The sequence below is a fragment of the Hyperolius riggenbachi genome, chromosome 6, assembly GCF_040937935.1.
Source record: "Hyperolius riggenbachi isolate aHypRig1 chromosome 6, aHypRig1.pri, whole genome shotgun sequence".
Classification (NCBI taxonomy): domain Eukaryota; kingdom Metazoa; phylum Chordata; class Amphibia; order Anura; family Hyperoliidae; genus Hyperolius; species Hyperolius riggenbachi.
Genome location: NC_090651.1, coordinates 272,814,345 through 272,828,963, shown reverse-complemented (window position 1 = coordinate 272,828,963; position 14,619 = coordinate 272,814,345). Strand labels below are relative to the sequence as shown.

The window sequence follows — 14,619 nt, the reverse complement described above, 5'->3', positions numbered from 1 at the left end:
CCATAGTGTGATGTGCCAACATCCCTCCTCCCATCGCCATAGAGACAGTCCCTTGGCTGTAGCTGAAGGACTTGTCTGTTTGAGCCTGTGACCAAACCATGGGCGTCTGCACATAGGGGCAAAATGGGGCAGCGCCCCCCCCCCCCCCCAGCCGTCCCTGCCACTGTTAAGGGGGCCCGTGTGTGCCCCGACAATTACTATACCTCTTCCTCACTCACAAGTTCCAATATTGCCAGCGCTGAGTGTACACTAACAACTTCCTGAGCTAGAAGCAGAGCTTCTGCGTGTAAATTAACACCTCAGGCAGCAGTATCTAATGTGCTATCCGTGGTCTCTTCTCCTTAAATCACAGGCATCTGCACTCTGCTTTGCCCCCTCCCTTCAGTCAGTGACGGGAGGGGCAGAGCAGGGAGCAGATGCCTGTGACCTGTGAGGAGAAGAGAGCACAGACAGCACACTAGATTACATCAGCTGCGGACTGAGGGGATATCTTATGTTGCATACATTTGAAATCGACGCCGGTAAACTTGGGCGCAGGATACAGCCGGTATATGGCTTATCTTGCTCCTGCACAAGTCCGGGCCGTGTTAATTACTATTCCCCCTCCAGACCGCCATGGATGGTCGGGAATGATATAATTCGGCTTCCAGCTATTGCTGGAGGCCGAATTAAGGTGTTTTAAAAGCAACTTCAGCTCCGTCCTCTGACGGCGCCGACGTTACTTACTGAGCTCCGCTATAGCTGTAATTCCTATTACAGTCTATGGTGGCGCCGACTGCGCCCAAATCTTCCTGTGCTGAAAAGCACTGCTTAGTTTTATGCTAGGTACACACCATACAATTTTCTGGCAGATTTATCTGCCAGATCGATTATTTCCAACAAGTCCGTTCTGAATTTCGATCGATTTTCTGATCATTTTTTTCTATTGTTTTTTCAATAGATTTTCGTTCAGTTCTATGAAAATTGATCAAAAAAAAGATTGAAAAAAAACGATTAAAAAGCTATCAGAAAATATATCGAAATTCAGATCGGACATGTTGAAAATAATCGATCTGGCAGGTAAATCTGCCAGAAAATTTGATGGTGTGTACCTAGCATTACAGCCATTCTGCTTCCAACTAAACACAGGTGAATGGGACAACTCCACACACCAGTAAAGTTCACCTCAACCACCATTTAGTCTTTACCTAAACTGGGGGGAGGGGTCCCTGCCACTACCTAAACTGGGGAGCACCTGTGTCAGAGGCGCTCACAATCTAATCCCTACCATAGGCCTAGTCTAATGTCCCACCATTGCTAAGTTCATGTAAATTTTGCTCCACCCATGACCACACCCACATCCTGGTTCATGGCCACACCCATCCCTCCCCCCCAAAATTTCTGCGGATGCCAGTGGCCCAAAACTGTCACTATAGTGATAAAGTCTGATGATACGGGCAACAGTTATAGTGCATATGTATGCCACACAATCCGAAATATTCAGTACAGGGGAATTACACAATGTGTTCCTAAGTACATATACTACACAGACTTGAATCAGTTAGTAAAATACAGTAAAAATATAAAAGTTAAAAAAGGTTTGAGATGCCAGCAGGGTTGTGGAGTCAGAGTTGAGGAGTGTGAGCAATTTTGGGTAGTTGCAGTTGGAATCTGTGGTTTCATAAACTGAGGAGTCGGAGTCGGATACTTTTTGTACCAAATCCACAGATCTGGTAAGTATTAGACTAAGGAGTCGGAGTCAAGGAGTCAGAATAACTTTGGGTACCTGGAATTGGAGTCTGTGGTTTCATAAACTGAGGAGTCGGAGTCGGATGATTTTTGTACCGACTCCACAGCCCTGGATGCCAGTGGTCTTGGCCTCAATCCTAACACAGACTGGAAAGGGTTCCTTGCTTGTCCCCCCTACTTGCCTAGTGACTCCAAAATTGCTAGCCCTCCAAAATGTGTGGTATTACGAAGACGTGTCTTTGGGGTGCACTATGTACAAAGTGTGTTAAACTCAACGGGCTTGATTCACCAAGCGGTGCAAAGTGTTTGCACGCTGGTGAAAAGGCCCTTATCACGCCTAAACTCACTTTAGGCATGATAAGAAGAAACTCGCGCGAAGTTACCGCGCGTACGCGCGTAAGTGCGCGCGCAGCACCCGACGCTTCACGCGAAGCTCCCATTAAACCCTATGGGACTTTGCGCGCGCGCTCACGCGCGTACGCGCGGTAACTTCGCGCGAAGAGCAGGAAAAAGCGGTGATAACTCAGTGGTGAAAAGGTCATCACGCCTAAAGTCTTTTAGGCGTGATAACTGGGTTATCACCGCTTTGTGAATCAAGCCCAACGTGTTTCACCCTAAATTGGGCTTTGTCAGGAGTTTCGAAAAAGCAAGCACAGTGTCACATATGAAAATAAATAAGTCCTCCCACCAGGTCAACCCAATATACAACAGTGCGCATAGCCAAAGTCAGCACTGACTCCAATATTGCTATGGATTTCTATGAGTAATAACCCCAGTTCCCCTTGCTGTTAGCCAGGAAAATGTTAGGAACATGCTTGTGTGAATAAGACCTTACTGTTTACATTGGAGGAGACATGCCAGTATCTTGAAAGAGTGCCAAAAACAATACTGCAATAAGCACACTTGAAGTACACTAATACTTTAATCAAAATAATCTGTAATCACTAGAGATTGGGGGATTTTATCCTTGTCAAATTGAAAGCTGTAAATTGTTAGGTCTGTGACTGGAACTACACTTAACATACAGGGCTATTAGAAAAAGAGAGAACACCAAGAGCCCGATATAGTGTAGTATGTACTGGTAAGGTATAATTGATAGAGTAATAATATTAATTTAATACTTACAAACCAGGGTTACCAAGTAGGCAACCACTGTCAAAGCAGGTGGGGAGATTGTCCTGACCCCACTCAGGATTAAAAAGTCGCTCTCTGTAGTTGAAGAAGGAAGGGTACAACCCTCCACCAAGGGTGGACTTGATGTAGATAATAGGATAACAAAGGCGCCAATAGGATAAAAAACACTAAAAGAACTTAAAAACACAGAGAGTGACAGAGGCGCTCAGTGTTGATGATACTGGCAGATGCTGTTTACTCCTATCTGTTATTGCCTGATGAAGCGGGTTTGTATCCCGTGAAACGCGTTGCACTTTATTTGGAGTATCCAATAAAATTGTTTTGACTGAAAATCCACAGTCGTGTGTTCTGCTTGGAGGGGGTGAGTCCACCACTGCCTCCTCTATTACCAAGATGTGATTTTAAGTTCTTTTAGTGTTTTTTATCCTATTGGCGCCTCTGTTATCCTATTATATACAGGGCTATTAAGCATGGGAAAAGTGCTGAAGTAAGCTGGAAACAGGAGAAATATGTTCACATAAAGAAGAAGGTAAAAGATAAAGTGTGTCTGATATCAGGTGTCTGCGCCACCAAGGTCTCAGGAGAGCGGAACCGAAGATCAGCCAGACAAGCCCACAAATCTGGAAGTGTGCAAGATAAATCAATTCTCTGGAAACACATACGCAAGCAAAAGGATTCCATATAAGTGTGACGCAAGGTTTATGCTTACCCCACACATTTCAAGTGTATTTGTACAATGACACATAAAATGAACACATCTAGGTTAAAAACAATCAATTACAGTGGATCTAGTCAGCATCTCCTTTCTATACTACAGCACATTCATCCTCTATAATAATCTCCCTGTGTCCCTGCGTCACGCTGTCCCTGTGTAGCTGGGTGCGTGCTTTTTGCTACTGTGCATGTGCGCAGCACGGACCCAGCCTCAGAGAGACAGGAGGACAGGGCCAGGGAGCCGGGCGGGCATGTGAGCGGGCGCCGAATGTGCGCGCGCGCATGTGTGCCGCGGGTGCGTGCGCACGTGTGCGGTGGGTGCATGGGTGGCAAGTGTGCATGCGGTGCGTGCACAGTAACATGCGGCGGGGGCGGCTAGAGACACAGACCTAGAGCTCGGGCTTGGGTCTGCTAGTCTAACCATAAGAACTTCAAGTAACAAAGTTCTGGTTAAAAAAAGTGCCTGAAAACATTAACAGACTTAAAGGGAACCTGAAGTGGGGGCCTAAATAAAGAAAAAACCCACAATGCTAATCCAATCCGGGGGCGGGGGGGCTAGGCGGTTCAGGTGGCCGCCATCTCTGCCACCTCTGGGGTCACAACGCTGAAGGGAGAGCTGCTCTGTGTGCAGGGAGGTGGGGGAGCTACAGGGGGAGTGGCCAGGGAGAGACTGTTGCCCAATGGCAGCTGGGGAAAGCCTGCAAGAATGCCCTCTGAGCAGGGAATACCTCTCTTCCCTCACCCTATGAGATTAGCGACAATTGACTGCCGCCAATTTTGGGGAGGGGGGAGAGAGAGATAGCGCAGCACCATCTGCCCCCCCCCCCCTTGCTACACCACCTTGGGTACATTTTAGAGAGGACCTGTAATGAAAAAAAAAACTATTAGATACTTACCTCAGTTCTCTGGTTTATCCAGAAGCTTCCCAATCCATGCACAAGCCTACCGCTCCTACACTGGGATCCTTTGAACATACGGTATTCGACAAGAGATTGCCTGATATGTTCTTGTGGCCCCGCCCCATCAATGTACAAGTGCAGCGGTACTGCGTATGGGTGAGTATAGTACAAGCCTGTGCAGCAGCCCAAAGTTTGAAAGTGAAAAGATTTCTGCAGAAATCTGTTTGAAATTTGATAGTGGGTCTCCCCAGCTAATTTTGTACTGCTCAACATAATACATAATTATCCGATCCTCCCCTCAACTAGGAGCTGCTCCCAATGACACTTTTGCTTTACAAACTGAAATCAATCAGAAATTTACCAATCAGCAATGTAAAGGCTCGTACACACACTTGACTTAAGTCATCTGAGGTGGCCGATAATGACCGCCTCAGCCAATAATCAAGCGCATGTACAGCAGTCACCGACCCATAAGCAATCTGCCTGTCGGATCAACAAAAACGACAGCCAAAATGAGCTGAACAGAGGCGCCAACAGGATAAAAACAGTAATTAAAAAGTTAAAATTCGCTGAGGAGGCTATGGTGGCTCCGCCCCCTCCAAGCAAACACAAAAGGCTGTGTAATATAATCAAAATAATATTTATTGGTACACTCCAGGGTATAGATACACAACGCGTTTCGCGGGTATAAGCCCGCTTCCTCAGGCAGTAGAAGTAGGAGTACACAGCAATCTGTCAGCAACACACTTTGGCGCCAGGTGTGTTGCTGACAGATTGCTGTGTACTCCTACTTCTACTGCCTGAGGAAGCGGGCTTATACCCGCGAAACGCGTTGTGTATCTATACCCTGGAGTGTACCAATAAATATTATTTTGATTATATTACACAGCCTTTTGTGTTTGCTTGGAGGGGGCGGAGCCACCATAGCCTCCTCAGCGAATTTTAACTTTTTAATTACTGTTTTTATCCTGTTGGCGCCTCTGTTCAGCTCATTTTGCACTTTATATCCACCCTTGGTGGAGGGGGATACCCCTTTTTTTCTCATCTACAGAGAGCGACTTTTTAATCCTGAGTGGGGACGGGTCAAACTCCTCACCTGCTTATACAGTGGTTACCTGGAGGTAACCCTGGTTTGTGAGTATAATTTTACTCTTTTACATTATACTAACTACCTAAACCTACTACACCAATTCGGGCTCTCGGTTCTCTCTTCTCTTTGCAAAAACGACAGCCAATTACTTTGATCACGTCCCTCCCCTAACTGCTCGTTCCGCACCATGGTTCCACCGCCCATCTGCATAACAACAGAACGTGTGGTTAGCTACACAGCTGACATGCAGGCTCATTCACTAACCAGCAGTAAACCTACCGCACACAAGCAGCGCGGGATAAAATTAGTGTGCGCAAGCTACGCATGGTCCTGTTGCGTAGCGTGCACTGTTACATGAGATCCTTGACATTGCCGCACATTTGCTGTAGCGCGACCACAATACCTCACTGCCCTACACGTAGTAGCGGCCATGCTAGTGAAGTATCCACGTTGTGCTACAGCACATCGCGTGACAATTACAAAGATCGCGCCTAACTTAAGAGCAACAGGACCACGCGTAGCTTGCGTGTGCTAATTTTATCCTGCGCTGCTTGCGCGCAGTAGGTTTACCGCTAGTGAATCAACCTGTTTGTGTCTGTACTGCCCATCCGTGCGGTGTCGCCCAAGGGGATCGGGTACGCACCTTAAGGGTGAACAGAGCACTGGCATATCTGATCAACGTGATCCATTCTGGCAAATAAAACAAAAACACAAAAAAAATCAGTTTGTGTGTGGCTAACCAATGTGTCCAGAAAGGCAGATAAAGAAAGATCATTTATGAGATAAACAGATGAAGGTTCACTTTTTTGCCTGCTTTCTCCTAGGACATACTCTTTCATCTTCTCTGTAAAATAACTTTTCAGCACTCTGCAATTGAAAAAGTCTCCCAACAAAAAAAGTACCAAAAAGTAGGTGAAAAAGTGCTGTCAATTTTATTGCTTACTGGTGGCTTAGAAAACGTAGGAGAAGCAATTAACTCAATAGGGGACAAAGAGATGGTCAATGAGATGTTAAAGCTAATTGGAACTGAAAAAACAAAAAATCTGATAATTACCTACGGAGAGGGAAGGCTCTGGGTCCTATTGAGCCTTCCCACTCCTCTCTCCATCCCCTCGTTCCAGCAATGTCACCCCGCTTGAATCCTCTGCTAGAGGAGGCTTCGGGAGCCAGAGTGCTCCCGAAGACGGCGGCTCTGTACTGTGCATGCATGAGAGAGAGGGCGCTTGCACAGGCGCAGTATGGAGCCGCCTGTCTTCAGGAGCACTTGGGCTCCCAGAGACTTCCGAAGCCTCCTGCGGTGGCAGAGAGCAGTAATCATCCGATTGGTCAAATACGGCTACCGGGGTGACAGCGCTGGACCGTGAGAGGTGCAGGAAGGCTCTATAGGACCCAGAGCTTTCCCTCTCCTTAGGTGAGTATCTGTTTGATTTTTGTTTTTCAATTCCCATTAGCTTTAATAATTCTGATTTGTATACAAATTTGAGGCGAATTGTAGGCAGCTTGGAACTGGACCAGTCAAATGCACTTTCTGCCAAATTTGACTCCAAGCTGCATAAATTGTGAGCTAAAGGCTCGTACACACATGCAACTTTTCCGCCCAACTATCATCCAAACTTGGTCTGTTGGACGATAGTTGGGCATGTGAACATGTGCCAAACAACTAGATGAGCGACCGATAACAGGTGCTTTGCCCCATACAACAGGCGGCTCAACTCATATGACTGAAATCATGCAGTTGGAAACTTGTGTACAAGTCTTTTGAACGACTTGTTCTTGTTTTGATTGCAGCCACATCGTACAGTCCGTCATTCGCTTGTGTGCATAGCGTGCAAATGAGTTGGTCGCTCAGTTGGTTGGTGCTCGGAAATTACAAGTCATGCAGTTGCTTGGTCGTGCGGTCAATCATGTCGTCGGGTTGGTCATGTGGAAAAGTTGCACGTGTGTGGATTGTCAGCCACAAAATCAAATTCCATTTACCCCCTGCTCTGTGTTTGTTATGCAGCCTGCAGCCTTACCCTGCATTGCAAGCATCCCAATCTAATCAGAAACGTTTATTCTGTAACAAATCTTATCTCAGTCAGATGAGAAGGAAGCTTAGCATCTCCTCTCCCACACTCCTGTTCCTCACTGATTGGCTAAGGGCAGTTCAGAGTGACACAAGGCTGAAATCTGATCTTGCTGTGCTCACATGTTTACAAAGCAAGCTAGCTATGACAGAGCCGATTCTAGGAGAAAAAAGTAAGGGAGGAAATTACATCAGTATTGGCTTAAGTCAAAGGGAATGGATGCCTGAATGCCTGCAACAGAATCCTCATTACTTACTATATAAAAATCACTGAAATCAAAACGTGGACAGTACAATACATTTGTAAGTAGTTATATACTTATGTATGTGTTTTTTTTTTTGACCTGGCATAGTATAGTTGACAAGGCCCCTTGATCAATTAAAGGCGCGCTATGGCAAAAAATTTTAAAATTTTTAATATGTGCAAACATATACAAATAAGAAATATGAGCCATAAATTACCTTTCTCCTATGTTGCTGTCACTTACGGTAGGTAGTAGAAATCTGACAAAAGTGACAGGTTTTGGACTAGTCCATCTCTTCATGGGGGATTCTCAAGGATTTATTTATTTTCAAAAGCACTAAGGCCTAGTGCACACCAGAGCGGTTCTGCTGCGTTTTGCGATCCACTTGCGGCTGCGGATACGCTTGGGTAATGTATTTCATTGGGCTGGTGCACACCAGAGCAGGAGGCGTTTTGCAGAAACGCATACTCCCGGGCTGCTGCAGATTTTGGATTGCGGAGGCGTTTCTGCCTCCAATGTAAAGTATAGGAAAAATGCAAACTGCTCTGAAAAACGGCAGTTCAGAGCGGTTTTGCAGGTGTTTTTGTTACAGAAGCTGTTCAGTAACAGCTTTACTGTAACAATATATGAAATCTACTACACCAAAAACGCTTCCCAAAACCGCAAAATGCTAGGTGAAACGCTACAGAAAAAGAAGAAAAAGCGTTTCAAAATCTGCTAGCATTTTGCGGATCTGCTAGTGTTTTTTGGTGTGCACCAGGCCTTAATGAATGGCAATTGCTCTGTCCTACTGCCAAGAAACTGTGTAGGGAGCAGGGAAGCCGGCCAGCATCATTGTTTAAATCCTTTTTAGGGAATATCTGCAAAACCTGCAACAGCAACTCTGGAAAAAAAAGTACTTCTTATTTGTCTATGTTTGCACATATTTTACATTTTTAAATTTTTTGTCATAGTGCCTCTTTAAAGAGACACTGAAGCGAGAAAAAAATATGATATAATGAATTGGTTGTGTACTATGAATAATTACTAGAAGATTAGCAGCAAAGAAAATATTCTCATATTTTTATTTTCAGGTATATAGTGTTTTTTCTTACAGTGCATCATTCTATAATATGTGCAGATTACACAACATTCAGCATTCAAAATGATTCTTTCAGAGCAGTCTGTGAACTAATGACCTCTCCTCTGGCAGAGAAAAAGAAAACACTTGAGATAATAAAAGTCAGAAGACAGCCCTCTCCACGACTTTGAAAGTCGTAGAGCTTAATGGCTTTTTTGCATAGAGATAACAACTGGAGTTTCTTAACTCTTCCTGTACTGGAAACAATTAGACTGATGTATCTGATCTTAATGTTTTATTTCTTAGCTGTACTACACATACAAATCACATCATAATTTTTTTTTCGCTTCAGTGTCTCTTTAACCCTCCTGGCGGTTTGCAAAAAAATCGCCAGGGGGCAGCAAATCTTTTTTTTTTATTTTTTTTATTTTTTTTCATGTAGCGAAACAAAGTCTCGCTACATGATAGCCGCTGCTCAGCGGCATCCCCCCAGCCCCTCCGATTGCCGCCGGCGATCGGAGATCCGGAGATCCCGTTCAAAGAACGGGATCTCCCGGAGGGCTTCCCCCGTCGCCATGGCGACGGGGCGGGATTCCGATCCACCCCATAGAGCTGCCTGGCACTGATTGGCCAGGCAGCGCACGGGGTCTGGGGGGGGGGGGGCGGCTGCGGCGCGACGGATAGCGGCGGATCGGCGGGTAGCGGCGGCGATCGGGCACTGCACGCAGCTAGCAAAGTGCTAGCTGCGTGCAGCAAAAAAAAAATTATGCAAATCGGCCCAGCGGGGCCTGAGCGGTGCCTTCCGGCGGCTTACCCCGAGCTCAGCTCGGGCTTACCGCCAGGAAGGTTAAAGAGAATCTGTACTCTAATATTCTTACACTAAAAAGCATACCATTCTATTCCTTATTTTCTCCTGTGCCCCTCTGTGCTGTTTCTGCCACTCTCTGCTGCAATCCTGGCTTGTATTTAACAGTTTTAGGCAGTGTTTACAAACAAACTAACCAGCTTGTAATAGGCTCACATACACAGAGTGTGTGAGTCATACAGAGTGTGCAGGGGGCCTGCAGAGGGTGTGTATTGCTTCTATCCAATCACAAGCAGCCCTGCACATTCCACACATTCAAGCCTTAAGGTCCGTACAAACGCCGGACTGGAGGCAACAACGGTCCGTCGTCACCTCCCGCTGGGTGGGCGTTCCAGCGACAGTCCGGAGTGTGTACAGTCTGTCTGCGGACTGAATCTGATTCTGATACGGCTGTTTCTGAGCGATCCGCCTGGCGGATCACTCAGAAACAGCCGTATCAGTCCGCCGACAGACTGTACACACGCCGGACTGTCGCTGGAACGCCCACCCAGCGGGAGGTGACGACGGACCCGTCGTTGCCTCCAGTCCGGCGTGTGTACGGACCTTTAGCCCGACAGACAAGACAGAGGAAAGGAGATAAGATTTATTACAGAGACAGTGCAATTAGGAAAGGCTGCAGTAAGCCAGAGCACATTAGAACAGACATAGGAACTTATAGGATAGAAGAACTAAGGCTGAACATTTGTTACAGAGTCTCTTTAACTTTTTCTTGAGTTTTCTTACAATAGATACTTTTTCACCTTCTGTAGAAAACAACTTTTCAGCTCTTTGTAACTGAAAAGCACTAAAAAGTAGATAAAAAGGTAATATCAAACTTATTTTGAGTATTATCTTGCTTGCTGGGGGCATCAGAAGTATTTTATTGGTAAGGTGTTCTTGGTAGAAAGTTAACTGAATACAGATAAGCAGGCATAAAGATAATTTGTAATTCGTTTTGGGTACTGCATTTTTCAGACAATAAGACACACCTTTTCTCCCTCAAAAGTGGGGGAAGGGGGAAAGTCAGTGCATCTTATGGTCCAATTACAATCACCGTCCCCCACATCGTGAATGCGCATACCGCAATCGCCAACTGCGCATACCTGCTCCCGCTGTCTCCAGATATGTAGAAGTGCATTCCTGCAGAGGTCTGCTGCCACCAGTCACTGCTTTTGTGACTTGGCAGCTGACCAGGCTGAGGGCAGCATCGGCAGGCTGTGGATTGCGGAATAGCAGACCCCACGGAGAGGCAAAGGAGAGAGGCTCCCGACATGGCTACTGCTGAGTGGTGAGCTGCCCTGTCAATCACGACTGCTCAATTAGTTACTGGAGCCGATGGTGTCACAGGCAGGACTATGGCACCGTCATTGGGCCAATCACTAAACTCACTTAGTTTAAGGCAGCCCCTCTCCCCATAGCTGCATGTGCCCCCTGTTTAAGGCAGCCCCCCAACCCATAGCAACATGTGCCCCTGTATAAGGCAGCCCCCTCCCCATAGCCACATGTTCCCCCTGTATTAGGCAGCCCCCTCCCCATAGCCACATGTTCCCCCTGTTATAGGCAGCCCCCTCCTCATAGCCACATGTGCCACTGTTATAGGCAGCCCCCTCCCCATAGCCACATGTGCCCCCAGTATGAGGCAGCCCTCTCCCCATAGCCACACGTTCCCCCTGTATAAGGCAGCCCCCTCCCCATAGCTGCATGTGTCCCCAGTATGAGGCAGCCCCCCTCCCTATAGCCACATGTGCCCCCTGCATTAGGCAGCCCCCTCCCCATAATCAAATGCATCCCCAGTATGAGGCAGCCCCCTCCAGATAGCCACATGTACCCCCAGTAGGAGGCAGACCCCCTCCCCATAGCCACATGTGTCCCCAGTATGAGGCAGCCCCCGTCCCCATAGCGAAGCTGATGAATGTGTACAGTAATCCCACACCCATGTATTGTGTCCGTGGCAACATTGTGAGTAGAGGGCAGTGACAGGAGGACTGCTGGCCTTCCCCCGTTATGGTGAAGTCAGTGGAGCGGAGAGAGCAGCGGCCACACGTGCAGTGCCGGAGAGCCCTTTGCCTCTCTGTACCACTTGCTGTGTCTCAAGATGCCACTAGATAGTGTGATAGATTTGAGATAGAAAGCGAGACAGAGAGGCAAGGGGATTTCACCTCTATATTTTATATGTATGTAAAAAATATCTATTTAATATGATACAGTTTTAGTCATAGTGCCCCTTTAATAAACAGATTATGCTCTCTTTGAAAAATGCTGAAAGCTAACAAATGTTTTTCCATAGTAAATATTGCCAATATTCAGTAGGTTGGGTCTCCCCTGTCACTCAACAAATCATGTTGTGTATGGTTAGCAGTAGGGATGATCAATGAGATGCAAATTTTTCCTAAAGTATGCAAATTTTTCTGAATTTATGCAAATGTTTATGCAAATGTATGCAGTTTGGAAACGGACCAATGAATTTAAACCCAGGTTTAAATTAATTGGTCCATTTTCAAGCTGCATATATTTACATAAGTTATGCATCAGCTCGGAAACATTTGCATACCGGTGATCATCCCTAGTTAGCAGAACACAGTGCTGCACTAAGCATATAGGCCTAGTGCACACCAGAGCGGTTCTGCTGCGTTTTGCGATCCGCTTGCGGCTGCGGATACGCTTGGGTAATGTATTTCAATGGGCTGGTGCACACCAGAGCGGGAGGCGTTTTGCTGAAACGTATACTCCCGGGCTGCTGCAGATTTTGGATTGCGGAGGCGTTTCTGCCTCCAATGTAAAGTATAGGAAAAACGCAAACCGCTCTGAAAAACGGCACTTCAGAGCGGTTTGCCAGGCGTTTTTTGTTACAGTAGCTGTTCAGTAACAGCTTTACTGTAACAATACATGAAATCTACTACACCAAAAACGCTTCACAAAACCGCAAAATGCTAGGTGAAACGCTACAGAAAAAGAAGAAAAAGCGTTTCAAAATCTGCTAGCATTTTGCGGATCTGCTAGCGGTTTTTGGTGTGCACCAGACCATACAGCTAACAATAAACTTATGGGGATTAAAGCGGACCTGAACTCAGAAGTTCCTCTCTGCACTAAACGATAAGCAACAGCATAATAACCTTTAAAGAATACATTTCTTTGTTACAGCTGATACAAATCCTATAATGAATCTGCACTGTTTCTACCTCCTGCTTTCATGGAAGCAGACATATTGTTAACATCCTGTGCTTTCAAATGAGCTTATCTGCCATGGCAGTCAGCTGACGCAGCTAAGAGATCAAATTACAACTTGTGATTATTCACAGATGAAGGGGAACTAAACAGGCTAAACTCTCTAAATACATACAGGGGGCATTTCTCTCTGTTTTCCTTCTGTCTTGTGCAAGAGTTCAGGTCCACTTTAAATGTGGTTAACAAGCTTGGAAGGGAACCCTTCCGATTGGCAATGCTCACTTCCTCTGGCTTGGCCGTATCATTTATTCGGTACTCCCATGCGAAGGTGACGTCCTCAAACCCGATGCAGGTGGTGAAGATGCAAGGCAGGTAGACATCCGTCCCATTCCGAGCTTTGATCTGAGGGTTCTTTCCTACGGACACCTCTAACGTGAAGCAGGTTTGCGCAAGCACCATAACTGGAGGGTAGACAGGAATACACATTAACAGGCTTATACAGTGTATTTGAGAAATCATATATTTGATACACTTCCTTTTCATAATTACAGTGATTATGACATCAAACTGGGCAAGGACTCTTATTTTTCCCAATGCAATTCAATATGTTGAAATGGAAGTGGTGAGGAATGCACAGCCATACACCAAATGATATGCTCTCCAGCTTACATAGATACAAACTTAATTAGTGCCAAAAAGCTTTTAGCATTAGATGATCTGTATCGGATGTGTTACAGAAATAACCTTGTCTATGTATAGCACAAGGAGAACGCTTTCTTGAAAAGAAAAAACTCACACAAACATCTTGAGCGAGTGCAATTACTCCATTGACAAAGCTAGCACAACATGTCCGTTCCAAAGATACTAGTGACAACCCTAAAATAATCAGTAAGGTCCAGTGCACACCAAAAACCTCTAGCAGATCTGCAAAACGCTAGAGGTTTTTGAAGCAGATTTTCAGAGCGATTCTAGGCATGTTTAGAGAGGTTTCTAAACATGCCTAGTGTTTTTGGAGCGTTTTTGTGCAGCAGATTTCATATATTGTTACAGTAAAGCTGTTACTGAACAGCTTCTGAAACAAAAACGCTTGGAAAACTGTTCTGATCTCGCGTTTTTCAGAGCAGTTTTCCACTTTCCTATACCTTACATTGAGGCAGAAACGCATCTGCAAACCGCAAAAATGCTGCAGGACCCACATTTGTGGTTTGCTAAAAACCTCAAACCGCTGGTGTGCACCATCCCATAGAGATACATTAGCCAAGCGTTTTCACAAGCAGTAGCGGTTTTGAAAACGCTACCAAAATGCTTGGTGTGCACCAGCCCTAAGGCCCCATTCACACTTAAAAGCGCAAAGCGCCGGTGGTAGTTTTGCGGGAGTGATTTTTCTGCGATCGCGTTTACCGCTTCTATAGCACTGAAACGCTATCGCCGGGAAATCGAATGAAAATGGTGCAGGCTACACTTTTGCGTTTGGCGATTAACACAAATTGCCCAAGTAAGAACGTGCCCATAGGGTATTATAGCACTAGCTCTTTAAAAAGCGTTAGCGTTTGAGCGTTTTGCCGAAATCGCTGCCAAAACGCTGTAGTGTGAATGGGCCCTTAGTGACTTTTAAACATGTCTATTTATACAGAATCAATAGATCTAGGCACTTTGGCCCAGTGCACACCAAAAC

At 45.9% G+C, this 14,619-nt stretch overlaps 1 protein-coding gene across 1 annotated transcript in view; it reads right to left on the bottom strand.

The window, feature by feature from the left end:
* Positions 1-14,619, bottom strand: part of SCN4B (sodium voltage-gated channel beta subunit 4) — a 104,703-nt gene that overhangs the window by 41,624 nt on the left and 48,460 nt on the right. The window contains exon 3 of the mRNA XM_068240873.1: positions 13,227-13,405. Within this exon, the coding sequence (XP_068096974.1) occupies positions 13,227-13,405 (179 nt within the window). The remainder of the gene's footprint in view (positions 1-13,226; positions 13,406-14,619) is intronic.